The sequence below is a fragment of the Bufo bufo genome, chromosome 9 (genome assembly GCF_905171765.1).
Source record: "Bufo bufo chromosome 9, aBufBuf1.1, whole genome shotgun sequence".
Classification (NCBI taxonomy): domain Eukaryota; kingdom Metazoa; phylum Chordata; class Amphibia; order Anura; family Bufonidae; genus Bufo; species Bufo bufo.
This window is the reverse complement of record NC_053397.1, coordinates 68,900,124-68,925,410: the sequence shown is the minus strand read 5'-3', so window position 1 is coordinate 68,925,410 and position 25,287 is coordinate 68,900,124. Positions and strand designations below refer to the sequence as shown.

At 46.0% G+C, this 25,287-nt stretch overlaps 1 protein-coding gene across 4 annotated transcripts; it reads right to left on the bottom strand.

Moving 5' to 3' along the window:
- Positions 1–3,168: 3,168 nt before the first annotated feature.
- Positions 3,169–23,314, bottom strand: UAP1 (UDP-N-acetylglucosamine pyrophosphorylase 1). Of its 4 annotated transcripts, none has more exons than XM_040407354.1 (11): positions 23,180–23,314; positions 21,612–21,907; positions 21,095–21,299; positions 20,457–20,632; positions 15,848–16,020; positions 10,880–11,073; positions 10,664–10,804; positions 10,045–10,233; positions 8,269–8,316; positions 4,964–5,030; positions 3,169–3,621 (listed from the first exon to the last, which is right to left on the bottom strand). In XM_040407354.1, exons 2-11 carry the CDS (start codon positions 21,889–21,891, stop codon positions 3,523–3,525), a joined length of 1,572 nt encoding a protein of 523 aa, XP_040263288.1. In that variant the 5' UTR covers positions 21,892–21,907; positions 23,180–23,314; the 3' UTR covers positions 3,169–3,522. The 4 variants fall into 4 exon arrangements, with proteins under 4 accessions (XP_040263288.1, XP_040263289.1, XP_040263286.1 ...); XM_040407355.1 differs by lacking the exon at positions 23,180–23,314 and adding an exon at positions 22,598–22,813; XM_040407352.1 differs by lacking the exon at positions 23,180–23,314 and adding an exon at positions 22,124–22,342.
- Between the last annotated feature and the right edge of the window lie 1,973 nt (positions 23,315–25,287).

The window sequence follows — 25,287 nt, the reverse complement described above, 5'->3', positions numbered from 1 at the left end:
GTTGGTGCACCCCTGCAGAGCCCCCAAGACACCAGAGGCTCCTGAACTACTGACAGATGGGAACATTTACAATTCATTTCTAAACAATTAGGATACAATCTTGAGGCACATCCCCCTCCATCCATAAGAAAGCATGTGGTCAGAGGGGGTCTGATTACTAGGACCCCCACCACTTACAGTAGGGGTTTCCTTTTGAAAGAATGGTCCAGACTGAGCATGCAGGCTGCCGCCTCATTCATTTCCTACGAGACTGCCGGCGACAGTGAAGGACTAACTCCAGCAGTCCGATAGAGAACGAGTGAATAGTCAGCGTGCATGCTCACCCTGCAGGGCCCCCATTCTCGTGATTAGTGGGGGGGGTCTCTGATCAGACCACAACCCAAGAAAAGCGCATGTGGTTTTTGCAACATATGTGTTTATGCAGAGTTTTCTTCCAGCAAAGGGGGGGGGGGGGGGGGGGGGGAAGCATAGCAAACTTGATTTACATTAATGTATGGGCTCATGCACACGACCGTGTGCCTGCTTTACCCGTATTGCGGTCCGCACTGTATCACTTGAATGGTTCCGCAATCCAGAAGATATGGTGCCGTGCTGAATGGAGGCACGGATTGAAAGCCTTTGGAAACACTGAGTGCTTCCGTGGGTTTTCTATCCGTGCCTACGCAGCGCAAAAAAGTAGTGCAGTCCAGATCGTTTGATACGGATCGCCGGTGCATGGTCATGCCTGTACATTGTGGACCGCAATTTGAGGTCTGCAGCACGGGCAAGGCCGGCACACAGTCGTGTGAATGAGGACTAATTCAAGTTTGCTGTGCGGTTCAGAACCATGTGGCGGCACCCTAAGAAGTGAGCCTACATAAACTGCTTCATACCAAATCAATTCATATTGGTTCCAAAATTAACTCCCCTGCTATGAATAGGGATGAAAACAGACACCTGCTGATTGTAATGTGACCGGCTGTCCAGATTCAGGAAGCAATACTCCCACCCAATGCCTTGACCTCTGCTCTGTAAGGAAAGAGGATTTAAAAAAAAAAGTCTGACAATTAAACAGGAAAATTATAGAGGATGTTCCTACAGCTATACGCTGACCTAGCATTCCCATCCCATGCTTGTAAACGAGAAAAAAAAAACTGTGCAAATTGCCAATCCTTTAGGGTTCTCATAAACCTAATAGTAGTGTGGGTACATGGTCAAACACAGAACTGCAAAACGGCGTGGCACAATACCAGAAGGCCGACATCCTTAGAGCAGAACACACTGGGAGTTTAAAAAAATAAAAAAATATAAAAGTGCTGCTGTGGCATGGCATCTTGGCTGGCTTTTTACATTTGGGCAGATCTTTGTTTAAGGCTTCATGCACGCGTCCGTGCCGATTTTAGCATTTCAGGTGCGGACCTATTCATTTCTATGGAGCCATTGAAAATGTGGATCGTGCACCGTTTGCCATCCACGTCTGTGATCAGAGGTTCCAGTTCCGTCAAAAAAGGACCCTGACCAGTTGGTGCTTTCAGTGGTGGAATTGACAACTAGGTGTTACCATTTGCCTGGTCAGTTTATTCATACATTTCCAGGAGGAATACCAAAACAATTGCACAACATAGGCCACCAAGAAAAGATGTTCCTACAGTATTTTAGAGGAATGCAACTATTCACTAAATGGTCCTTTGGGAATGGAGGGACTGATGGTCTAGTGGGATTCAGACTGCCAGTGTCCGTTCACCCCTTAACCATGATCTAATGTGGACACTGTTCCATTGACGTGTTAATTTGCTTTCCTGGGACAGTAAGCGGTGCTTCCTCTTCCTTGCTATAATGTGCGGTTTTTTTGACATTGATACATCACTAGCCCATTACTCAATGTCCCCTTGAGCATGACTGTATTATGGACATGTGTGGTTTGGCAGTGACAATGCTTCCCTCCTCCTTTTAATAGATATAGCTCTGTAGGAGGTCATACAGCGACTAATCACTCCACCTATGGTAACCGTGGTCGATTGCACTTTCGATCCTTTGGCTTCTCTGAGGCCCCTGTAGCCACCTCAGGTTTCCATATTACCAAAGCGCCTCCCCCAGCTGTCAATCCACTAGACCAGGGATCAGCAACCTCCGACACTCTAGCTTTTCTGAAACTACAACTCCCGGAATCCTCCTTTCACTTCTGTGGGAATTACAAGAACAGCCGAATAGGTGTGCATGCTGGAAGTTGTAGTGTCACAGCAGCCGAAGTGCGAAAGGTTGCTGGTCCCTGCACTACACCACAGCAGTGTCCTCTGAGGGTGGGGTGGTCTTGCACACACCCACACTTCCCATTGGTGCACCGCACTGACATCATTTGGGGCAGGAGGGAGGGTCACCTTTATATACCCCACCATATAGTCAGCTGCGCATGGCCTTCCTAGCACCGGCAGGTGACCACACATCAGTGGTGGTACTCCATTGTTTCTCATGATATGCACGCTTCCTAATGTAATTCTTGAAACACCTGGCTTAATCTTGGGCATAGAAACGAGTTGAATCGGCAATAGGAAATTAGTTTGCTGAGATAGTACCTCGGTGATATTGTGGATTGTACTACAGTAGCAGAGCCCTGCCCAGCAGCATATACTCATTGCAGTCTACACCTAAAAAGGGGGGCTGAAGGGAGAGCACTGATTTGTTTCAGATTCATTAAAATAGCTGTAACGTCATACATATATGGCTACTCTGTGGCTGAATACTTTTTGCCTGACCGCTACCTATAATGTCAGGACAGTACTTTGCCTGCCCTCACCTTACATACCTTTGTTGTGGACATTGTTTGCATGCTGGGAGTTGTAGTTTTACAGCAGCTGGAGTGCCGAAGGTTGCCGATGCCTGTCCTATAGTATATGGTCGTCTGATTACACTTACCAGGGGTGACATACCCTCACTTTTACCCTTATTGTACATGACTTTTTAAAGTACTATTAAAAGTTACATTTTAACACTTCCCCTTTCAGTTATCCACAAGTAGACAATGCAGTGTCTACCTCCTCACCTGCATTCAGCGAGCCCCTCACCCCTTAATGTTCACATAATTTATAAATACAGAATAAGACACCAGTTTAATGCCAAAAAATTAAATATCAAGGAAAACAGATAAAGGCTATCTGCTCGAACTGAATTTATAAACAGATGCTGCAGTTTATTTAAATTTATTTTATTTTTTTCAAAGAAATAACCTTAACCAAAATTAAATACAAAAAAACAGTAAAAGATAATGCAATACTTTAAAATAACTCTTGAATGTAGAATAGATTACTATATACAAATTTAAAAAAAATAGTTAATATTCACCTTCATGATGGAGCCTGCTATAAATAGGGACATGTGTTTGGCAGTTAAAATCTAGGCTAAAAGGTCTGAAGTCCAGTTCTTGGTAGAGATGGGCCAGGAAGACCCACTGAAGTCATATGTTCAAGTACCCTTCAATTACTGGCGCCCCCTCCCCACCAGAAATATTACTACATATGCAGGAAGGGGCTCCGCTTCTGGCAGCTTCTAGTGACACACGCCATTCCTCACCAGCTGTTGGACTCCGTTCTCATCGATTATAAGTGGTGCGTGGAGCTCCTGGTCTTTGGCATACAGTTCCAGACCCTAAATTGAACAAGGGTGAAGTGTTAATGTCAAATCCTATACAGCTAACAGCTTGAAGTGTACGTAGAAGGAAGGACAGAATCCCCATGGGATATGCAACATGCGCAGAGATACACAACTATAGTGAACTGGTCTGGGGCAAAACTCTTTGCACTTATGGTAAGTGGAGTAGAGCTGCTGAATGAATGTGGAGAAAACTGCAGATTCTGGTGGATCAAAGAACAAGATGGAACAACTGTGTGCAAAGTAGCCGTCAGACATCACACTGCCTTCAGCTAGGGCTACATGGTACCTTTTAAGACTGCAAAGTCACAATGCTAAATCCCAACTAATGATGTAGTGGTGTTGAAATCTAGGTTTGGATTTTTGGCAACCACCATCTAGCAGTCATACTAATGTGCATGTCGCAACGCAACCACATTCACTTACATTAGGTGTGATTTAGCATTGCGACACTGCAACCTTAAATGCTGCATGGGGAAAGCCTTCTACCCGGCAGGACGACCTGCAAATAAAATGCAAGCTCCAGAGGATGTAGACTGCGGGGCCCTCACCAATCTGTACTACTGGGGCTCACTCACACAACAGTGATAAGTGGACATCAGATGGCTGTTTTTTAGGATCAATTAAAGTCTATGGGGCCATTCACATGGCTGTTTGTATAAGAGCCAGTAAATAGAGGCTGTCAAAAAAGTAGGACAGGTAGAAACCAATGGGTTTACGGTTCAATCATTATTTTATTAAAGCGTATAAATGAGTAATGTATAAATATATCCAATACGTATACATAAACATAAGAAATACAAAAGGTCGACAACTGGTCATACAGATAAATCTGAGGTAGTAGTACATTCTATAATTAGCATTACAGAACATTATTTTCAAGTAACAAGCCCATGGGGGCTTCTGGAAATGAGTATAAGAGCACATATGGTATACATTCTCTAAATTCTAGACCAACAACCACATAGATGGGTCCACTTTTAATGGCTGTTTAGGCAGGAGTGCAGCCTTCTAACGTCGGTTAAAAATGGGTACTGTGTAAAAACTTTAAAAAAAAACACCTTAACCATTTGCAAGTGCAGGGACGCTCACTCACTGGAGGCAGCACACAGCGTGGTGATAACGCTGGGAGCATCAGGTTCTGGTGCTTTTCCAGTGAAATTCTTCAATTGCAGTCTTTAACTGCTGTTAAAAAGGGATAAATGGGCAAAAAAAAAAAAAAAAAAGTGCACACACTGATGCACGATACAAATGGCTGCAGTGTTCATGTAGACCTAGGGAAGCCTGTGCATGCCAGAGCCATAAACACAAGTCTGGTGGTGCAGTGCAAGACACTTACCTCTCCAGCGTAGGAAACAAGTGGAGAGATTTCACATTGAATTGGCAAGTCACAGACATCCTTCATGCTGGAGAGAGAAAAGAGTATACATATATGTAAGGAATAGCAAGAGCGGTTATGAAGCAGTTGACGCAACAGAAAAAGGCAGTGGAGACAGTCGTTCTTGGGCCAACCCCAGAAGATACAGCAGGTGAGAGAAAGAACATGCACCGAGCGATTAGTAGACACTGTGAGATTTCGTTTTCTCTCGTTACTTGGTAAACAGAGTTCTTCTAGACCAGGCATGCCCAACCTGCGGCCCTCCAGCTGTTGCAAAACTACAACTCCCAGCATGCCTGGATAGCCTAAAGCTATTAGGGCATGCTGGAAGTTGTAGTTTTGCAACAGCTGGAGGGCCACAGGTTGAGCATGCCTGTTCTAGACCATCGTATTAACCGGCTGCAGCAAGAACAGCGGTGGCTCTACCCACAAGTGGCATTTAATGCCGTTTTTTGGCTTTGTAATGAGAAGTTGTCAAGTTTCACAAGGCTGAAGGCTGTCCATAGCAACCAGTCACAGGGCAGCCTTCATTCTTCCAGAATAGTTTAATAAATGAAAGCAGACCTCTGATTGGTTGAATGAAAACGCTGGTGTCACCAGTATCAACTTGCTGTGTACAACCAAAGGTCCAATACAGGTCCTGATCATGTGTAACCGGCACAGGTAAAGGCTGGTCAGAGCTTTTCTGGTACTTTCATGGCTTCGCCTAGGCTACACTATCAGATAAATGAGACCAACTCCCAGCATCTCCACAGTCCCTTTTATTGCTCACTAGGTGTGGCGCCATACATTTTGTACTCCTGAGGGTGGCTGCACGCAGCCTGGATTAGACGTGGAAAAACTACAGCGCAATACAGCACCAAAGTGAAGGAGGTTTGACAGAATCTCATGCAGACTACTTTTCTTTAGATGTGGAAATGTACCTGTTGTGCGGATTTTAAAACCCCAAGCATGTTCTCTCCATAGACTTCAAGGGGATCGTCAAACAGAAAATCCGCAACAAATTCGTGATAAATAGCATGCATCAAGGTTAGTGCTGAGCGAATCGAAGTCAAATGAATTGACTTCCATCCGAATTTCAGGAAAGATTTGAATCACCATGAATTTCCTGAAATGGCAGTAAAAACACTATACTTCCCTCCATTCGCTTGTGGTGAGGCACTTGTGGCCACCTTGACGTCACGGTGCCCCGTCCAGCGTGATGTCATCATGTCACAGTCTTCACTCAAGATGGCTAGAGGCCTCTCCATAAGCAAATGGATAAGTACGTTTTTTTTTTTTTAACCTGATTAACCCCTGAAAGGCCTCAATTGTAGCATCAGATGCCGCGATCAGCGTTGAATGGGGCATCTGAGCGGTTCAATGACGGGGGATAGCCATTCCCCATAATTGCTCCCACTACATACAAAGAAATGCGCTTCGTGACCAAGTAATTTGTCACAAATAGAGTCTGAAATTTAGCAAAGCAGCCAAATCAAATTTCACAACTTCGCTCATCACTAATCAAGGTAAATCCATACCTCAGATAAGGTTACACAGTAATCCCATCCCTAATACGAATGCATGTAAATCCAAAGGGTGTTGCTGTGTCCAGGATGCTGGTCTGTATCATTTCCAGTTTGGTTTTGATTTTCTTACTTTGGATTCATATGCATTGGCATTATGCTACATACACACGACCGTATGCGTTTTGCTGTCCGCAAATTGCGGATCCATTGTAACAATGCCTATCCTTGTTCATAAAAACGGACAAGAATAGGACATGTTCTATTTTCTTTTGCGGGGCTACGGAACAGACAGCACACGGTGTGCTGTCTGCATTTTTTACGGACCCATTGAAATGAATGGGTCCACATCCTATCCGCAAAAAATACAGAACGATGTGGAAACAAAATACGTTCCTGTGCACGAGGCCTTAGGGATGGGATTACTGTAACCTTATCTAATTATGTTTTTTCCTTGATACATGCAATATTGGATGGTATCGTATAGTGTCCCGTTGTATACGGGTGCCACTTACTATGACTGGCAGTGGCGTTTATTTATTGTGATGGATCAGGTTCTTGGATAACAGCGTCTTTTCTGATACACCATGTCTCATTACTGCATGTTTCAATAAAGACATATCCAAGTGTCATACTTAAGTGTGGCTTTAGTTTGCTCTTTTTTGTTAGTGTTTATGGCCCTTTAAGAGGATCAAATCTCTATGTAATGATCCGTGGACATGATCAGGTTTCCCGTCGCTGGTTGTAAACTGAAGAGCTTTCATTTATTCACAACAATCAGACTGTGAAACTTCTCATACAATGATCAGGTCAACATAGCAGTGTGTGATATTTCTGCCCCCACATGAACTGTGTGACAAGTCTCACATGGTGCAGAAACGGTTACACTGGTAAATTGAAATTAAAGGCTATGATATATTCAGGTGCAATTTATTTTTTATTTTTAGGGCATTCTACTTCTTTTGAGCAAAACATTTTTTCCATTGGTCTTTATTAAAAAAAATAAAAAATAACTCATACACTTTACCATTATAATGGTGTAAGCCATTAGAGCAGTATTTTCTGCGTTTACACTGAATCCAGTCATCTGATGGCTCATGTGAATCCCTTATCTGGGATCTCACAAAGTTCATAGACACTGGGACCCGCACCTATATCAAGAAAGGAGCAGCGCAAAGTGGTGGCTGGAGGACTCCGGTCCGGCCACCACTAAGTGATCTCTCCATAGAAGTGAATGGGAACGCACCGCACGTGACCGGCCACTGCTCCCATTCACCTCTATGGGCCCGAGCGCAGCCATTTGAGGCGGCAACCCCATAGAAAATGAATGTAGGGCGGCTGAGCATGCACAGTGCACCTTCCACCACTATTGCGGCTTTGTTCTCAAAGGTGTGGGTCCTGCACCTATAAGACAATGGGGTCATATCCTAGCGATATGCCCTCATTGAGAGGAGACAAACCCTTTAAGCCTAATCTAGCAGGGTGACAAAATTGAGCTGTAATGAGTATTTATGGGCTGTCAAAGAACAGGGCTACAGACTGAGCAGGCGGCCCTGCTGGATGGCTGGACTCACGGTAAACACAAACTGACACATACACTCAATTAACCCCTCTACTACAACTGCTGGAAATTTTTAATAAAGACCAATTTTTGAAAACTATGGACATCTCTAGATTTTTGCTATTTCTTCCCTCCACCAAGTACAGAAGCCCTTGTTAGTTGCTCTTGTAGAAGACCCTGCACCATGCAACCATAGTTACTTGTTTTGTGTGTGGCCATGCCCGCTTCCGGTCTCTTGTTTGGGACGGCTGTGTTAAAGATAAATGTAATAAAACATGGGATTGAAACTAAAAATAATTACACAGAAGGTAAAAAAGAAAAAGTACATAATGTAATTTATAGCAACGTCTGCATGGGATCTCTCCTCTTTTGGCAAGGGGTATTACAAAGAGGATCTCCTCCTTCTGAAGACCCAGCATGTCAATGCATACCATACAAATCTTACATTTCCTCCGCATCACATTTTTTGCCAACCTAACTCGCAGGAAGAGACTGTCCAAAATGGTCAACACACTTATAAGGGAATCCGTCATCCCGATTGGGCCATTGTCTACAGTAAGGCCTTATTCACACCGCCACGTCCGTTGTTTCTTTCCTGATCTGTTCCGTTTTTTGCGGAACAGATCTGGACCCATTCATTTTCAATGGGTCCTGAAAAAAAACGGACAGCTCAATGTCTGATTTTTTTTCAGGACCCATTGAAAATGAATGGGTCCAGATCTGGTCCAGATCTGTTCCGAAAAAAACGGAACAGATCAGGAAAGAAACAACGGACGTGTGAATAAGGCCTTAGCCTTGTGCAGTACTGCAGATAAGGAGTCCAGATCACCATTCCTATTTTCCTACTGTCCCCGCTTCCCAAGTTGTCAGTGCTCAAAGCTGCAGTGAAATACAGTCCCGACTGTTGTGCTGTTCTAACATAATGGAGAGGACTCATGTGCATGAACAGCAGTCCTGTCCATGGATTGGCATAGCTCTGAGCACTGACAGCAGGGTATGAGGGGTAAGAAAATAGTGGTCTGAACTCCTTATCTGTAGTACTACTCATGTATTACTGTAGATAACAGTCCAAAAGCGGGGAGACATTCCTTTTGAAGCAGTCTTCACTCAGACTGGACTGTAATACTTAAAGGGGTTTTTCACGAGATTAATATTGTCTAAGTCAGACTCTCGGCACCCCTGCAAATCACATGTTTGTTAAAGCCATGGTGCTCTGGTAAGCATTGCGGCTTCTTCTTAAACCAGCGACGTGAAATTCATCGGTCACGTGGCCTAGTGAATGGGTCGGAGCCGCAATAGTAAGCGCAGATGCTATACAGTGGACAGTACTGTGCAAAGAGGCCGCAGCGATCACCAGAGCGCCACAGTCTCTTCAAACAGGTGATCAATGATTATACTGCATGTTGGACCCAGAAGAAAATAAAGATCGGGCATGTTGATTTACAACGTGTGCAATCCTTTGTTCCCACTGGAGATAAGCTGCAGCTAATGGGGTCTGGCAGTGGCTTATTCCTCTCTCCTAGTGGAGAACACATGCATACTGAGCCGAGTAACAGCTGTCGGTAGGAGAACACATGCATACTGAGCTGAGTAACAGCTGTCAGTAGGAGAACACATGCATACTGAGCCGAGTAACAGCTGTCGGCAGGAGAACACATGCATACTGAGCCGAGTAACAGCTGTCGGCAGGAGAACACCTGCATACTGAGCTGAGTAACAGCTGTCAGCTGAGCTAAAGACATGTGGTCACTGGTTTCATGCATGAAAACAGTAATATCAAAAATTGTTGCCCACAGTCACCACATGCACTTAAGGACCGTTTATAAAGCAGGCTGGATTTACGCTTTAAAGTTATATGGTAATACGAAGGGGTTAAGCCAACCTAGAACCAATAGCACATCATTTACAAGCATAAAGGCAGATATTGTATTCCACTCATCATCAATGTGAACCTTCTATATTCAGCCAATACTTACAGGGGAATAGCTGGGATTCGGGTGCAATTCTCATCCACAAAGTGTCCTCCTGCATTGAGAACCCAGCAGTGATGTAAAGACATAAGTGCATGGCGTGCAGTACTAGGATTGTCCTTCCCATTTTGGCTGTCTGCATTCTTCAGAGGAGAGAACTCTTCCTCCCGAAGCACCTCAAACACCACAAACTTCCTGTGAGCACAGAAACGAGCGAGGAATGTCAAGGTCAGACCGGAATGGCCATCCTGACCACACGACAAGCAAGTGTGGACATTTTAAAGGGGTTAGCCCATCTTGCACATTGATAGATGTGGGTTTCTGGGACCTGCACCCATTTCTAGAACAAGGCCCCCCAAAGTGAAGAGCACACAGCACTGCGCTCTCTATTTATTTCTATGAGGGTTCTAAAAACAGTGAGGCTATTCCTGGAACTCCCATAGAAATGAATGGAGAGCACATCACGCAAGTGCGGCCTCCTCTCTATTAACTGAGCCAGTGCACATCTATAAGGGGAGGGGAGGGGGGGGGGTCAGGCTTGCTTGGTCGTTTACTTTGTGGTCCCTTTTCTAGAGAGATATGCCACCAATGTGCCAGATGGGCTGGCCCCTTTCGATATACTTACTTTGCAAACTGGAAAATGTCAAACACAAACTTTTCCATCTTTATCCCATTGGGTTTTTCAGGGTGAATAAGCAAACCCCGAGCGTCCACATGAGGGATTTTCTTCACAGCGACATGGTGCTGCAGCTGAGGTTCATGCACCCTGTAAAACACTGAACATATTAGGACAAGACTCTTCAGAGCCCCCCACGGCACTCGCATCTTCCAGGCTACTTACTCCACCACTTGCTGCAGGAACCTTCTGGTGAAGAAGTGGTTGGCAATGTTGCCTGCATTATACATAAGTCTTCCATCCGCACTTCTTTTTTGAGCAGTCGCCAGGGTGATCTCACTGTACTCCACCACCTGGTACACACTGTCCACACGGCAGACCACGCCGACTGGTTCAGTGGGATTCATCTTCTCCACAACCTGGAGGGGGGAAAAAATAAAATAAAAAAATCATTAGACACTAGAATAGCAGTTTACAGTGTGGCTGGAGATAATGGAAAGGAGCACTGGAACTTTAAAGGGGTTGTCCCATCCCATATTGCTAGGACTGTCTGATAGATGCAGGTCCCACATCTGCGCTGGCTCGGCTATTTCCATCAGCCCCATAGAAATGAATGGAGGGCAGCCATGCATGTGCAGTGCACTGTCCACGACTTTAGAGGTGGGACCTAAACCTATCAGACAATGGGGGCCTAGTAATATGCCCCCATTGTCTGAGATAGGAATACCCCTTTACAGGGCCGGCCTTTGGGGTGTGCGGGCTGTGCGGCCACACAGGGCGCCATAGTAACAGGGGCGCTGGGCGGCCGACAGCTTGCAATGTAATATGCGGCAGCAGGCGAGGCTGCACTTGTGTTCTCCCTCGGGGCGCCCCCTCCATCTCCCCCTCCCCTGTCTGACCTGCCTGCTGCCCCCGCCAATAAGAAGAGACAGGAGGAGGAGGGGAGGGGCTCTGGCCACTGCACCCCCAATGAAGATAACTGACCTGAAATACAAATACAGGAGGCGGGTGCCGGAATCAAATAGCCGGCACCCGACCTCTGTGACGGAGCTGCGATCAGCTGCAGTTGAGTTAACCCTTCAGGTGCGGTACCTGAGGGGTTAACTGCCGCTGATCGCAGCTCCCTGTCAGAGGTCGGGTGCCGGCTATTTGATTCCGGCACCCGCCTCCTGTATTTGTATAAGAAACGTTGGTGGCACAGTGCGCCCCCCAAACACCCCAGTATAAAAAACATAATTGGTGGCTCAGTGCGCCCCCCTCCCCCCAGTATAAGAAACGTTGGTGGCACAGTGCGGCCCCCCCCCCAGTATAAGAAACATTGGTGGCTCAGTGGGAAGTGCCAATGAGGGTTAAAAAATAAAAAAAAATTAACTCACCTCCTCCAGTTGATCGCGTAGCTGCCGGTCTTTCTTCAGGACCTGTGGTGACATCACTGAGCTCATCACATGACCCATTACCATGGTGATGGATCATGTGATGTATCATGTGATGAGCACAGTGATGTCACCACAGGTCCTTTGACAGGTCATAAAGAAAGAACAGAAGACGATCAATTGGAGGAGGTGAGTTAATTATTTTTTTATTTTTTAACCCTCATTGGCACTGCCCACTGCGCCACCAATGTTTATTATATTGAGGGGGGGCGCACTGCGCCACCAATGTTTATTATATTGAGGGGGGGCGCACTGCGCAAATGTTTATTATACTGGGGTGTTGGGGGGGCGCACTGCGCCACCAATGTTTATTATACTGGGGTGTTGGGGGGGGGGGGGCGCACTGCGCCACCAATGTTTATTATACTGGGGTGTTGGGGGGGGCGCACTGCGCCACCAATGTTTATTATACTGGGGTGTTGGGGGGGGCGCACTGCGTCACCAATGTTTATTATACTGGGGTGTTGGGGGGGCGCACTGCGCTCATGTTTGTTATATTGGGGGGCGCACTGCGCCAATGTTTATTATACTGGGGTGTTGGGGGGGGCGCACTGTGCCACCAATGTTTATTATATTGGGGGGGGGGGCGCACTGCGCACAACGATGGGTTAGGGAAATTTCACAGCAGAGTGCGCATGCGCTGGGAGCCTCGCCGGGGGTTAGGGTAGGAAAAAATTATGGGCCAGTGCACAGGTGCGGTGATCGGATGGATGTTCTCAGCTGGACACCGGCCGACACTGCGCATGCGCTGGGAGCCTCACCAGTGGTTAGGTTAGGGAAAAAGCACTGGCCCGTACGTAATTTCTCTCTTCCCTAACCGCTGGTGAGGCTCCCGGTGCATGCGCAGTGTCGGCCGGTGTCCAGCTGAGAACATCCATCCGATCACCGCGCCTGCGCACTGGCCCATAGTTTTTCCCTACCCTAACCGCCGGCGAGACTCCTGGCGCATGCGCACTCTGCTGTGAATCTTCCCTAACCTGACGTTGTGCGCCTGCGCGGCGCTGCACACCTCCTCACGTCATGTCCGGTGCGACCGGAAGTGACGAGGGTAGGGAAATCTCACGAAGTAGGGAAGTATGACATTACACCGGCCTTTGGGGTGTGTGGGCTGGTAACTACTTGGTTGGATAGTCAGCCAGCCTATGCCATGATGCCAGCAACAAGCAGTGGTTTTTTTTGGGGGGGGGGGGGGGGGGGCGCCACAAGGTTAGCTCGCACAGGGCGCCTGGACACCTAAGGCCGGCCCTGCCCCTTTAACCACCTCAGCCCCCATGGCTTAAACACCCTGAAAGACCAGGCCACTTTTTACACTTCTGACCTACACTACTTTCACCGTTTATTGCTCGGTCATGCAACTTACCACCCAAATGAATTTTACCTCCTTTTCTTCTCACTAATAGAGCTTTCATTTGGTGGTATTTCATTGCTGCTGACATTTTTACTTTTTTTTGTTATTAATCGAAATTTTACGATTTTTTTGCAAAAAAATGACATTTTTCACTTTGTTGTAAAATTTTGCAAAAAAAACAAGATCCATATATAAATTTTGCTCTAAATTTATTGTTCTACATGTCTTTGATAAAAAAAAATGTTTGGGTAAAAAAATAAAATAAAAATGGTTTGGGTAAAAAAGTTAAGCGTTTACAAACTATGGTACAAAAATGTGAATTTCCGCTTTTTGAAGCAGCTCTGACTTTCTGAGCACCTGTCATGTTTCCTGAGGTTCTACAATGCCCAGACAGTACAAACACCCCACAAATGACCCCATTTCGGAAAGTAGACACCCTAAGGTATTCGCTGATGGGCATAGTGAGTTCATAGAATTTTTTATTTTTTGTCACAAGTTAGCGGAAAATGATGATTTATTTTTTATTTATTTTTTCTTACAAAGTCTCATATTCCACTAACTTGTGACAAAAAATAAAAAAACTTCTATGAACTCACTATGCCCATCAGCGAATACCTTGGGGTCTCTTCTTTCCAAAATGGGGTCACTTGTGGGGTAGTTATACTGCCCTGGCATTCTAGGGGCCCAAATGTGTGGTAAGGAGTTCGAAATCAAATTCTGTAAAAAATGGCCAGTGAAAACCGAAAGGTGCTCGTTGGAATGTGGGCCCCTTTGCCCACCTAGGCTGCAAAAAAGTGTCACATCTGGTATCTCCGTATTCAGGAGAAGTTGGGGAATGTGTTTTGGGGTGTCATTTTACATATACCCATGTTGGGTGAGAGAAATATCTTGGCAAAAGACAACTTTGTATTAAAAAAATGGTAAAAGTTGTCTTTTGCCAAGATATTTCTCTCACCCAGCATGGGTATATGTAAAATGACACCCCAAAACACATTCCCCAACTTCTCCTGAGTACGGCGATACCAAATGTGTGACACTTTTTTGCAGCCTAGATGCGCAAAGGTGCCCAAATTCCTTTTAGGAGGGCATTTTTAGACATTTGGATACCAGACTTCTTCTCACGCTTTGGGGCCCCTAGAATGCCAGGGCAGTATAAATACCCCACATGTGACCCCATTTTGAAAAGAAGACACCCCAAGGTATTCAATGAGGGGCATGGCGAGTTCATAGAATTTTTTTTTTTTTTTGGCACAAGTTAGCGGAAATTGATATTTTTTATTTTTTTCTCACAAAGTCTCCCTTTCCGCTAACTTGGGACAAAAATTTCAATCTTTCATGGACTCAATATGCCCCTCACGGAATACCTTGGTGTGTCTTCTTTCCGAAATGGGGTCACATGTGGGGTATTTATACTGCCCTGGCATTCTAGGGGCCCTAAAGCGTGAGAAGAAGTCTGGAATATAAATGTCTAAAAAATATTACGCATTTGGATTCCGTGAGGGGTATGGTGAGTTCATGTGAGATTTTATTTTTTGACACAAGTTAGTGGAATATGAGACTTTGTAAGAAAAAAAAAAAATAATTCCGCTAACTTGGGCCAAAAAAATGTCTGAATGGAGCCTGACAGGGGGGGGGGTGATCAATGACAGGGGGTTGATCAATGACAGGGGGGTGATCAGGGAGTCTATATGGGGTGATCACCCCCCTGGAAGGCTCCAGGGAGACGCCTGTATGTGTTTCGCGGATCCGATCCATCTATCAGTGGATCCGTAAAAATCATGCGGACATCTGAATGAAGCTTTACAGGGGGTTATCAATGACAGGGGGGTGATCAGGGAGTCTATATGGGGTGATCAAGGGTGAATAAGGGGTTAATAAGTGACCGGGGGGGGGGGGGGGGGGGGGGGGGGTAGTGTAGTGGTGCTTGGTGCAACATATTACTGAGCTACCTGTGTCCTCTGGTGGTCGATCCAAACAAAGGGGACCACCAGAGGACCAGGTAGCAGGTATATTAGACGCTGTTATCAAAACAGCGTCTAATATACCTGTTAGGGGTTAAAAAAAAACATCTCCAGCCTGCCAGCGAACGATCGCCGCTGGCAGGCTGGAGATCCATTCTCATTCCTTGCGCGCCTGTGAGCGCGCACGCGCCTGTAAGCGTGCGTACACAGGAAATCTCGGCTTGCGCGAGATGACGCATATATGCGGGACTCTGCACAGGGCTGCCACCTCCGGAACGCGAATCTGCGTTAGGCGGTCCGGAGGTGGTTAAGGCTATATGTAAAGTCATAAAGGCAGAAGCTATGTGTTTGCTTGCACTACATTTACCCATTACATGTACACAATGCCGATAGATATCTTGTGATTTACACAAACTGTATTGCCATGCAATTGAAGGGTGACCAGATTTACCTTGGCTCCACAGTCCGCTTCCTTAGCCGCACAGAAGCCAATGAACACTGGATCCGCCACCTTCACCAAGATGTTGTCTACACAATAGACATGTATGTAGTCTATGCCTCGTTTCTCCATATCTTTGAGCACTCCGTGTGCACCCAAAGCTCTGTACAGTCCTCCATTACCATCTGCAAACAAGAGAGCGCGCTTTAAGGTCACCGTCTATGTATGGCTACGTGGGCTTCAAATGGATTTTTTTTACGTTTCATTTTTAGCCAAAATTTGCAGTCAACCAAAAATGTGCTGTGACTAGGGCCTTATCCCCTTCAGGACCCTACCATTCTTTCACCTTTCTACCCAGGCCATTTTTATAAAATCTTATACGTGTCACCATGTGGTGAAAACTTTAACACTTACTTATCCAAGCCATTCTGAGATTGTTTTATCACATATTGTACTTCATGACAGTAGAAAGTTTGAGTCAAAATATTTAAAGGAAAAAAATATTTGGAAAAATTAGCAATTTTTGAAATTTCAATTTCTCCGCTTTTAAAACAGTGATACCTCCTAAAATAGTTATTACTTTACATTCCCCATATGTCTACTTCATGTTTGGATCATTTTGTAAATGATTTTTTGGGGGACGTTAGAAGGCTTAGAAGCAAATCTTGAAATTTTTCGGAAAAATTTCCAAAACCCACTTTTTAAAAGGACCAGTTCAGGTATGAAGTCACTTTGTGAGGCTTACATAATAGAAACCACCCATAAATGGCCCCATTTTAGAAACTACACCCCTCAGGGTATTCAAAACTGATTTTACAAGCTTGGTTAACCCTTAAATTTCAGAATTTCACTTTTTTGGTAGATTTTCCATTTTAATCCATTTTTTCCACTAACAAAGCAAGGGTTAACAGCCAAACAAAACTCAATATTACCCCGATTCTGTAGTTTACAGAAACACCCCACATGTGGTGTCTACTGTACAGACACAAGGAAAGGAGCTCCATATGGTTTTTGGAAGGCAAATTTCAACTGGGATAATTTTAAGCTGCCGTGTCACATTTTAAGACCCCCTGATGCACCCCTAGAGTAGAAACTCCAAAAAAGTGACCCCATTTTGGAAACTACGGGATAAGGTGGTACATGTGATTTTTGGTTGCTCTATATTACACTTTGTGAGGCAAGGTAACAAATAAAATTGCTGTTTTGGCACAGTTTTTATTTTTTACAATGTTCATCTGACAGGTTAGATCATGTGCCATTTTTAAGCGAGCAGGTTGTTATGGACGCAACAATACCAAATATTTTGGGTTGTTTGTTTCAGTTTTACATAAAATATATTTTTTTCAAAAATGCTTTTAGCGTTTCTATTCTGAGATCCATAGTTTTTTTCTTGCCTGATTTTATGTAGGGGCTCATTTTTTGCAGGATGAGATGTGTTTGGTACTATTTTAGGGTGCATTTGACTTTTTGATCGCTTGGTGTTGGTTTGTGATGTAAGGTGACAAAAAAAAAAAAAAAAAAAACTGCTAAGGCTACGTTCACATCACCGTTCAGCCTTTCCATTCTCCTTCTCCGTTTAGGAGCAGGAGAAAGGAAAGGACGGAAAAGGCACATAACTGACGCCAAACTGAGTCAAACGGAGCCCTTAGGACCCCATAGATTATAATGGGGTCCGTTAGGTTTCCGCTCAGAAGAGGATTTTTTCCTGCATGCACAACTTTTGTCTCCGCTTAAAAATCATCTTCTGAGCGGAAACATAACAGACCCCATTATAGTCTATGGGGTCCTTAGGCTCCGTTTGACGTCAGTTATGTGCCTTTTCCGTCCTTTCCGTTCTCCTGCTCCTAGACGGAGCAGGAGAACGGAAAGCCAGAATGGTGATGTGAACGAAGCCTTAGCAGTTTTTATTTTATTTTTTTCTACAGCGTTCAGGTGAGGGGGTAGATCATGTGTTATTTTTATAGAGCCGGTCGTTATAACGCAGCAAGACCCAATATGTCTTTTTCTTAATTTTTTTTCACAATTTTATGCGTTTTATTTTGGGAATTTTATTATGAAAAACACTTTATTTTTGTCCTACTATGGGACTTTAACTTCTGGTGTCTGATCCGCTCTGCAAAGCTTTTATGCTGACAGCCTAAGGGCTAGATCTCACAGGCTTCCATAGGAGGCAAACCCCGATGCCTATGGAAGTGTCGGGCTTGCCTTCTCTGCCATCAGGTCCCCACCACTGCAGCACAGGGACCCGATTGAGATGCAGAGGGCACCCGTACCCTCCACAAACCCTCTGCATGCCGTAGTCAGCTTTCACCGTGGCATACAAGGGGTTAATACGCCGGCATCTGTGTCTTCACCAATGCCGGTGTATGCAGCAGGGACCCGGCTGTTAGTGACTGCTGGGTCTGTGCCGCTGATCGGGCGGGCGCAGCTCCTGCACCCGCCCGATCAGCCTGCCGTACATGTACGTCCCTGGTCCTTAAGTCACATCCAGCTATGACGTACATGTACGGCAAGGGTCCTTAAGGGGTTAAAGTGGTATCACAGCAGCTACAAAAAGTATCTCATACTCTAAAGGAGCTGGTATGTCTCCTGTGTACTGGTGCTTTTTGGGATTTCTTACACCCCTGACGATGCTCTCAGGAGAGAAGAGCAGGGACAATCAGGATGGAAAGGGCACAGAACCCAGTCAAGCCACATGCCCCTTCATTTTAGCAATGTTGGTGAAGGAGGCAATATCCCACACACAGGCGAATTAAGCACCTGACAAAGCTATGACATGTCAGCAGCTTTCTGAAGTGATGAACACTCTTAAAGGTAGCCTGGCTTATCTGACCAACAACTATTCCTCCTGAACCCCCCCTTCCCCATATACATGCACGCTTGGAATAGGGAAAGGTAATCAGTATCTAGTAGGTTTTGGTCTGACACCTGGGACTCCCGCCGTTCAGCAGTTTGAGAAGTTGAGAAGGCACAGATGACCTCTCAGCTCCCCAAGCAGAGCACTGTATAGTGGCTGTGCCTGGTATTGAGGCTCATCAATGGGGCTGAGCAGCGCCTAGGCCATGTGAGTGGTCAACAGCCTAGACCCGTGATGGCTAACCTCCGGCACTCCAGCTGTGGTAAAACTACAACTCCCAAGATGCACACTTGCTTGGTTGTTCTCAGAACTCCATAGAAATGAATAGAGCATGCTGGGAGTCGTAGCTTCACCACAGCTGGAGTGCCAAAGGTTAGCCATCACTGGTCTGGGCTAAGCTCCGAGAAGGCCACAGAGCTACTGCAAGCGCCACTGCCTTCTAGAACTGTTGATTGGAGGGGGTCCCGGGTGTCAGACACCCAGCAATCAGATACTGATTACCTATCCTGAGGATAGGCCGTCAGTATAAGTCTCAGAAAACCCCATTTACCAATTTTATTCACCATAAACAGAAAAACCTTCGTGAACTACATATATGGAGCCTCCAGGCACTCAAACAGGTTCTATAACATTGTCTTAACTCATAATTACCACCATCAATCTAGCAATTCGAATGGTATTACCACTGACAGTAAAACCAGACACCATAATTACATGACAGCCCCCATGGTTACTCATTTCAACAATAGCTTTACAAAAAAAAAGTTAATGTACCTGTAAACGTGCTCACCACCAGCAAGGATCTGAGCACTCGGGCCTGTGATCAGCTTATAATCAAGGACCTCTAACAAAGGCTAGTGCTACATGGGACACGTGTCGTGCGACTTCTTGTCACAGAAAAGTCAGGCAATTTTTGAAAAAATAATGATAGTAAATGGTGTCACACTGCTACACGTCAGTCGCAAAAAATCCATCCAAGTTGGATTTCTGTGCGACTGTCACAGCATGTCGTAGTGCAACACCATTGACAATCATTACAAAAGTCATGTAGCAGTAGTCCGACATAGGTCGCAATTAGGGATGAATTAAGGATGAGTGAATCAACTTCCTATGAAACATCCGAAGTCGAATCGCATAAAACTTTGTTTGAATACTGAACAGAGAAAGCGCTCCGTACAGTATTAGAATGTATTGGCTCCGATGAGCCAAAGTTATTACTTCGCAAAGTCTCAAGACTTCGCATAATAACTTCTGAAATTGATTTATACTATTTCCCGGACTCTGGTTCAGTTCCATGTAGTACCTTGGAACCGAACCAGAGTTCGGGAAATGTTTTTTTACAGTAGAAATCAATTTCAGAATTTATCATGCGTTCTACTGTAAAAAAAAAAAAAAAAAAAAACATTTCCCGAACTCAGGTTCGGTTCCAAGGTACCACATGGAACTGAACCAGAGTCCGGGAAATTGTTTTTTTACAGTATAAATCAATTTCTGAAGTTATTATGCGAAGTCTCGAGACTTTGCGAAGTAATAACTTTCGCTTATCGGAGCCAATACATTCTAATACTGTACGGAGCGCTTGCTCGGTTCAGTATTCAAACTAAGTTTTATGCGATTCGACTTCGGATGTTTTATCCGAAGTTGATTCGCTCATCCCTAGTCGCAATTTGTTGTGCGACTTATTGTCCTCGTGTAGCCAAAGAAGGATTCTATAGAGGAGACCCAACACCTTACTGTGCACATCAAACTGAACCATAAGCCAACCTGGAGCCATGGCAAGCTTGCCCTTTTCCTCCATAAGGATCTTCCCATCCAAACTCATAGCTGGCAACATCCCTTGCTGAAAAAGTACAATGTTTTCTTCATTCAGCCCAAAATAGCGATGTTTCTGAAAGAACTCCATAGTGGATTCCATAGTGCGACCGCTGGTCATGATGTACCTGTAAAATTCAAGTAGATTACCAGCTACTGGGAAGTTCTACCTGAGTGTAAAAAAAAAAAAATAAAAAAAAAAATAAAAAGTATTCTAGTTCTCTCTTTACAGATGATACCCACACTGAAGACACAAGCGTCATGCTACATGCACCCGACCGTATGTACTCTGCAAACCGCATGATACAGATACCGGCCGCGTGCCTGCTGGATAAACTTTGTAGAAATGCCTATTGTCCGCTAGATTTGCGGAGCGGCCACACAGATGACATCATGTGCCACTCATGTTTTTGTGGCCCCATAGAAATGAATGGATATCGGACGCTGCCCGAAAATATGGTCAGGTGCATGAGACCTTAGACACAGGACGTAGATTTCATGGTTTCTAGCCAGGCATATTGACTACATGACTGGTATTCAGCCGTCCACTGTGCCTTCCACCCACCACCACAAGCCGACGTATTACCCACCATGGAATGATACAGTCCTTCCCATGCTTCTCCTTTGCCAGCCTCTGTAACTTCAAGATACGTTCAGCCTGGATCTGGAAAAGGCTTTTGTGAGAGGGCAGGCCCACATCATACATACCCTTTGGGTACGTCACCCCCAATCGGGTCCCCTGCCCACCAGCTAGAAGCAGAACGGCTACTCTGCCCTGTGCAATATGAGTAAAACCTGAAAATAAAGACAAAAGAAAACAGATCATAAAAGTGTATGTAAAACTACAAGTCACGCCTGTCAGCCAAACCGCAGATCTGCGGTCACGTCTACATCTGACCGAGCAGCGGCTGTCAGAATATGCTGGGAGTTGTGGGTTTCCAGCTGGTGCAGAACTACAAGTGCAGGAAGCACTGGTCTTAAAGTCATGACTGCATCTCTAGAGGTGGTAGAACTGGATTCGGGGCGGTAAGTGGCCCAGATAAGTGACAGATGCCTTCAGATCAAATGACACCAATGTCCACAGAAGGACTGATGCCAAGCGGTTACCTTCAGCTTCCCAGTCACCGAGATGCCCACGGTCCCGTGTGACGCTGCCGAGGACGTCTCTTGGCACTGCCTCCATCCTGGCGTCCACTTTTTCTTGCGTAGAAGTTACAGAAAAGGCGTCCATGGCTCTGCGAAAGAATCCATTGAGCTCCTGGAAGCTCAAACCCTGCAATTCCTCCAGTAAATGAGAGCGTTGGGTTTCAGACAGTTCATCCCAAAACTGCAGCACATGGCTCTGACCAGCCTCAGCCAGGGACTGACGAAGACTTTCTACATCCATGATGAAGATCCAATTTCTATAGAGAGGTTTCAAAGGGTTAATGCGACACGCCTAAGACCAGTACAATACACACAACTACTCAAACATACATGCAGGCTCCGGAAAGGAGGATCTTGGTTTTAGTCAATGCTTGGAGTAGAACCACGGAATACAGGCTGCTGCAGCCATGGACTACAGCCCATATTCTGCAGGTGGTCTTGGGATGGACCCCTGCTGCTCTAGTAGTACTCACCTATACAGTGGATATGTAGAGTACCTCTTTATAGGGGGGGATGTCCTATCCATGGGGGGATAACCAGCTGATTTGGTGGGGTCTAACCGCTGGGACACCCACCATCCCAAAAACAGGGGTCCCCTTCCAAATCCAGCAGCAGGTCACATAAGGCCACTTCCAGTCCATTCATCATCTATGGCAGGGCTAGGCAACCTCCGACACGCCAGCTGTTGTGAAACTACAACTCCCAGCATGCATACTTGCTCTTATCTGCTCATAGAAATGAATGGTGCATGCTGGGAAATGTAGTTTCCCAACAGCTGGAGTGCCAAAGGTTACTGAACCCCGATCTAGGAGATTGTAGTGATGTGGACAGGGGGGGGGGGGGGGGGGTAACTTGTTGGGGGCGATTTAGAGGTTGTTCACTTTCAGGGGGCCTTTCCATCAGCCCCACCCTCAAGTGGCAGGACCCGCAGAGGTAATAATACTTACCTGCTCCCCCCACTGGGTTCTTGCTATGGTCCCCACAACATCCCGTTTCACATGACCTACCTGGCCGCAGCAGTGACAGGTCTCCAACAAGTCAGGTCTCTTAGTCATGTGACATTTGGGGGACATGTCACTGCTGCAGCCACGTAACCTGATGGTGACATGCAGGACTGGAGCTAATCAATGGCAGCAGGGACCAATATGCTTCCCTCCGTAGGTCAAGCAACATTTGGGGGGGTTGGGCAGGGTCTGCCCAGAAGACCCCAGAACATGCACAACCCCTTTAAGCTCTTCACTCATCAGAAGTAAGCCTACACTAACATAGCTACTGGTCCCTTACATTCTCCTTCTTCCCTTTAGAAGTCTCTCCCTGACCCCGGGATTACCCATACCACCCCCATGTCACTGGCCCGGCAAGAAGCCCCTAACAAGTAAGACTAACCATGTCCCATGCTATAAGTATGCGCCCCCACATGGCCACCGACCCACACTACTCCTCACAATATGCACCACTTCCCTTATATATACTACCTCGGGTAAATGACAGCGGTGACATGCAGGACGTGTACATTACCCCACACTCACCTTCCACCCCGGATCCTATGCACACATACACACCCCTCACGCCCTGCGACCTCTTTATATACGATACTGCCCTGGCCCCGCCCATAAACAGCTGGCTAGACCTGTCTCCATAGCAGCGTGCGCTGACGTGACGCAGCCATCTTAAGGGGCACCGAAGGGCAGTGTCGGAAAGAGGTTCTTTAATTGGCTGACGTGTAATGACGTCACCGCTGTTTCCTCCAATGGAGAGGGTGGCGCTCGTCTTTCGCCTCCCACTATGCCTCGTGGCACGGTATGATGCACAGAAAGGAAACGCGTCATGGGGCGGGGTTACGGATTATAGGGGCGTGGTCAGCGCGTCAGAGGTTCCCGGTGATCAGTGTGTGGGGAGCGGTGTGACCGGTCCTGTTCTACCAGTGCGTCACACAGACAGGCGTCTGGGAAAGAGCAGCTACTAGAAGATATCTTACCATTTCCTCTGTCACTCATGTTATGTGGTTTTCATGTCTGTAGTGAAATTAATGAGGGTATGTTCACATGTAGCGGATACGCAGCGGATCTTCTCTGGTGGAGTCCTGTGTGCAGAAAATGTGCAGCTTTTTACAGCACCAGCAAAGTGAATGAGCAGTGATGGCCATCAGATCTCCCTACCCCCCACACTGCGCAGGCAGACAACCCCCATTGGATATATATATTTATTTAACAGAAAAAAATGGCCATCAGATCTCCCTACCCCCACACTGCGCAGGCGCGGAGATCGGATGGATGTTCTGTAGTTAGCCGCGCTTGTGCACTGGCCGTAACTTTTCCCTATCCTAAGGCTGGTGAGGCTGTCTGGCGCATGCGCAGTGTCCCGGTGTCCAGCTGAACTCCGCTGTGAGATTTCCCTAAACAGTTGTTTTGCGCATGCGCACGTCGGCACAACTCCGGCCTCCTCACGTCATTTCCGGTGCGACCGGAAGTTACGAGGTAGGGAAATCTCACGAAATAGGGTAATGTAACGTTACACCGGCGATGCACAGGTAAGTCCTTACCTGTAAAGAAAAAAATAAGGGGTTGGGTCAGCACAACCTGCTGCAGGTGCACATCACTATGGCGAAATACATATACAAACGGAAAATGCAAATGTGATCGCACACTACATCCAGCACTCTGCCCTCCATGCTGGATGAGACATTGGTTTATATTTTGGCCAAAGCATAGTAAGCCACTCACCGCGTCAAGGCTGTCTCATGAGTGGTCCCTAACTCTTGTTCCTACCTGTTCATGGGCCATGACAGCCACATAAAATCCAGGGAATGCAGAGTTAGGGACCACTCATGAGACAGCCTTGACGCGGTGAGTGGCTTACTATGCTTTGGCCAAAATATAAACCAATGTCTCATCCAGCATGGAGGGCAGAGTGCTGGATGTAGTGTGCGATCACATTTGCATTTTCCGTTTGTATATGTATTTCGCCATAGTGATGTGCACCTGCAGCAGGTTGTGCTGACCCAACCCCTTATTTTTTTCTTTGTAGTATATATTGGAGGCGTGGCGATCTCCTTGGAGTCATTGCACACCTGACCAGTTAATCTGTCCTTGAGGCTGGTTTTAAAGTCAGTATAAAACTGAGTCTGCTTGTATAGAACCTACCATTAGCCATCTGGCTCCAGGAGAAGTATATGGTAGGTTCAGCATGCATGTTGGTACTTGCATCCCTGGATCCGATGAAAGCTGTAATGGCACCGGACGGGGTTACAAGCAAAGTGTACTTGGCTTGCATGCTGACCTGCATTCCCTGGATTTTATGTGGCTGTCATGGCCCATGAACAGGTAGGAACAAGAGTTAGGGACCACTCATGAGACAGCCTTGACGCGGTGAGTGGCTTACTATGCTTTGGCCAAAATATAAACCAATGTCTCATCCAGCATGGAGGGCAGAGTGCTGGATGTAGTGTGCGATCACATTTGCATTTTCCGTTTGTATATGTATTTCGCCATAGTGATGTGCACCTGCAGCAGGTTGTGCTGACCCAACCCCTTATTTTTTTCTTTGTAGTATATATTGGAGGCGTGGCGATCTCCTTGGAGTCATTGCACACCTGACCAGTTAATCTGTCCTTGAGGCTGGTTTTAAAGTCAGTATA

Bases quoted from the DNA above. Each gene is read 5' to 3' on its own strand.
- UAP1 (XM_040407352.1), bottom strand. From the start codon at position 22,176: ATGGATAGGACATCCCCCCCTATAAAGAGGTACTCTACATATCCACTG. The intron at 10,805-10,879 runs GTAAGTAGCCTG...AGTGTTTTACAG, and splicing joins TTCCTGCAGCAAGTGGTGGA to GGTGCATGAACCTCAGCTGC. The intron at 8,317-10,044 runs GTAAGTATTGGC...TCTTTAACACAG, and splicing joins CGAATCCCAGCTATTCCCCT to CCGTCCCAAACAAGAGACCG.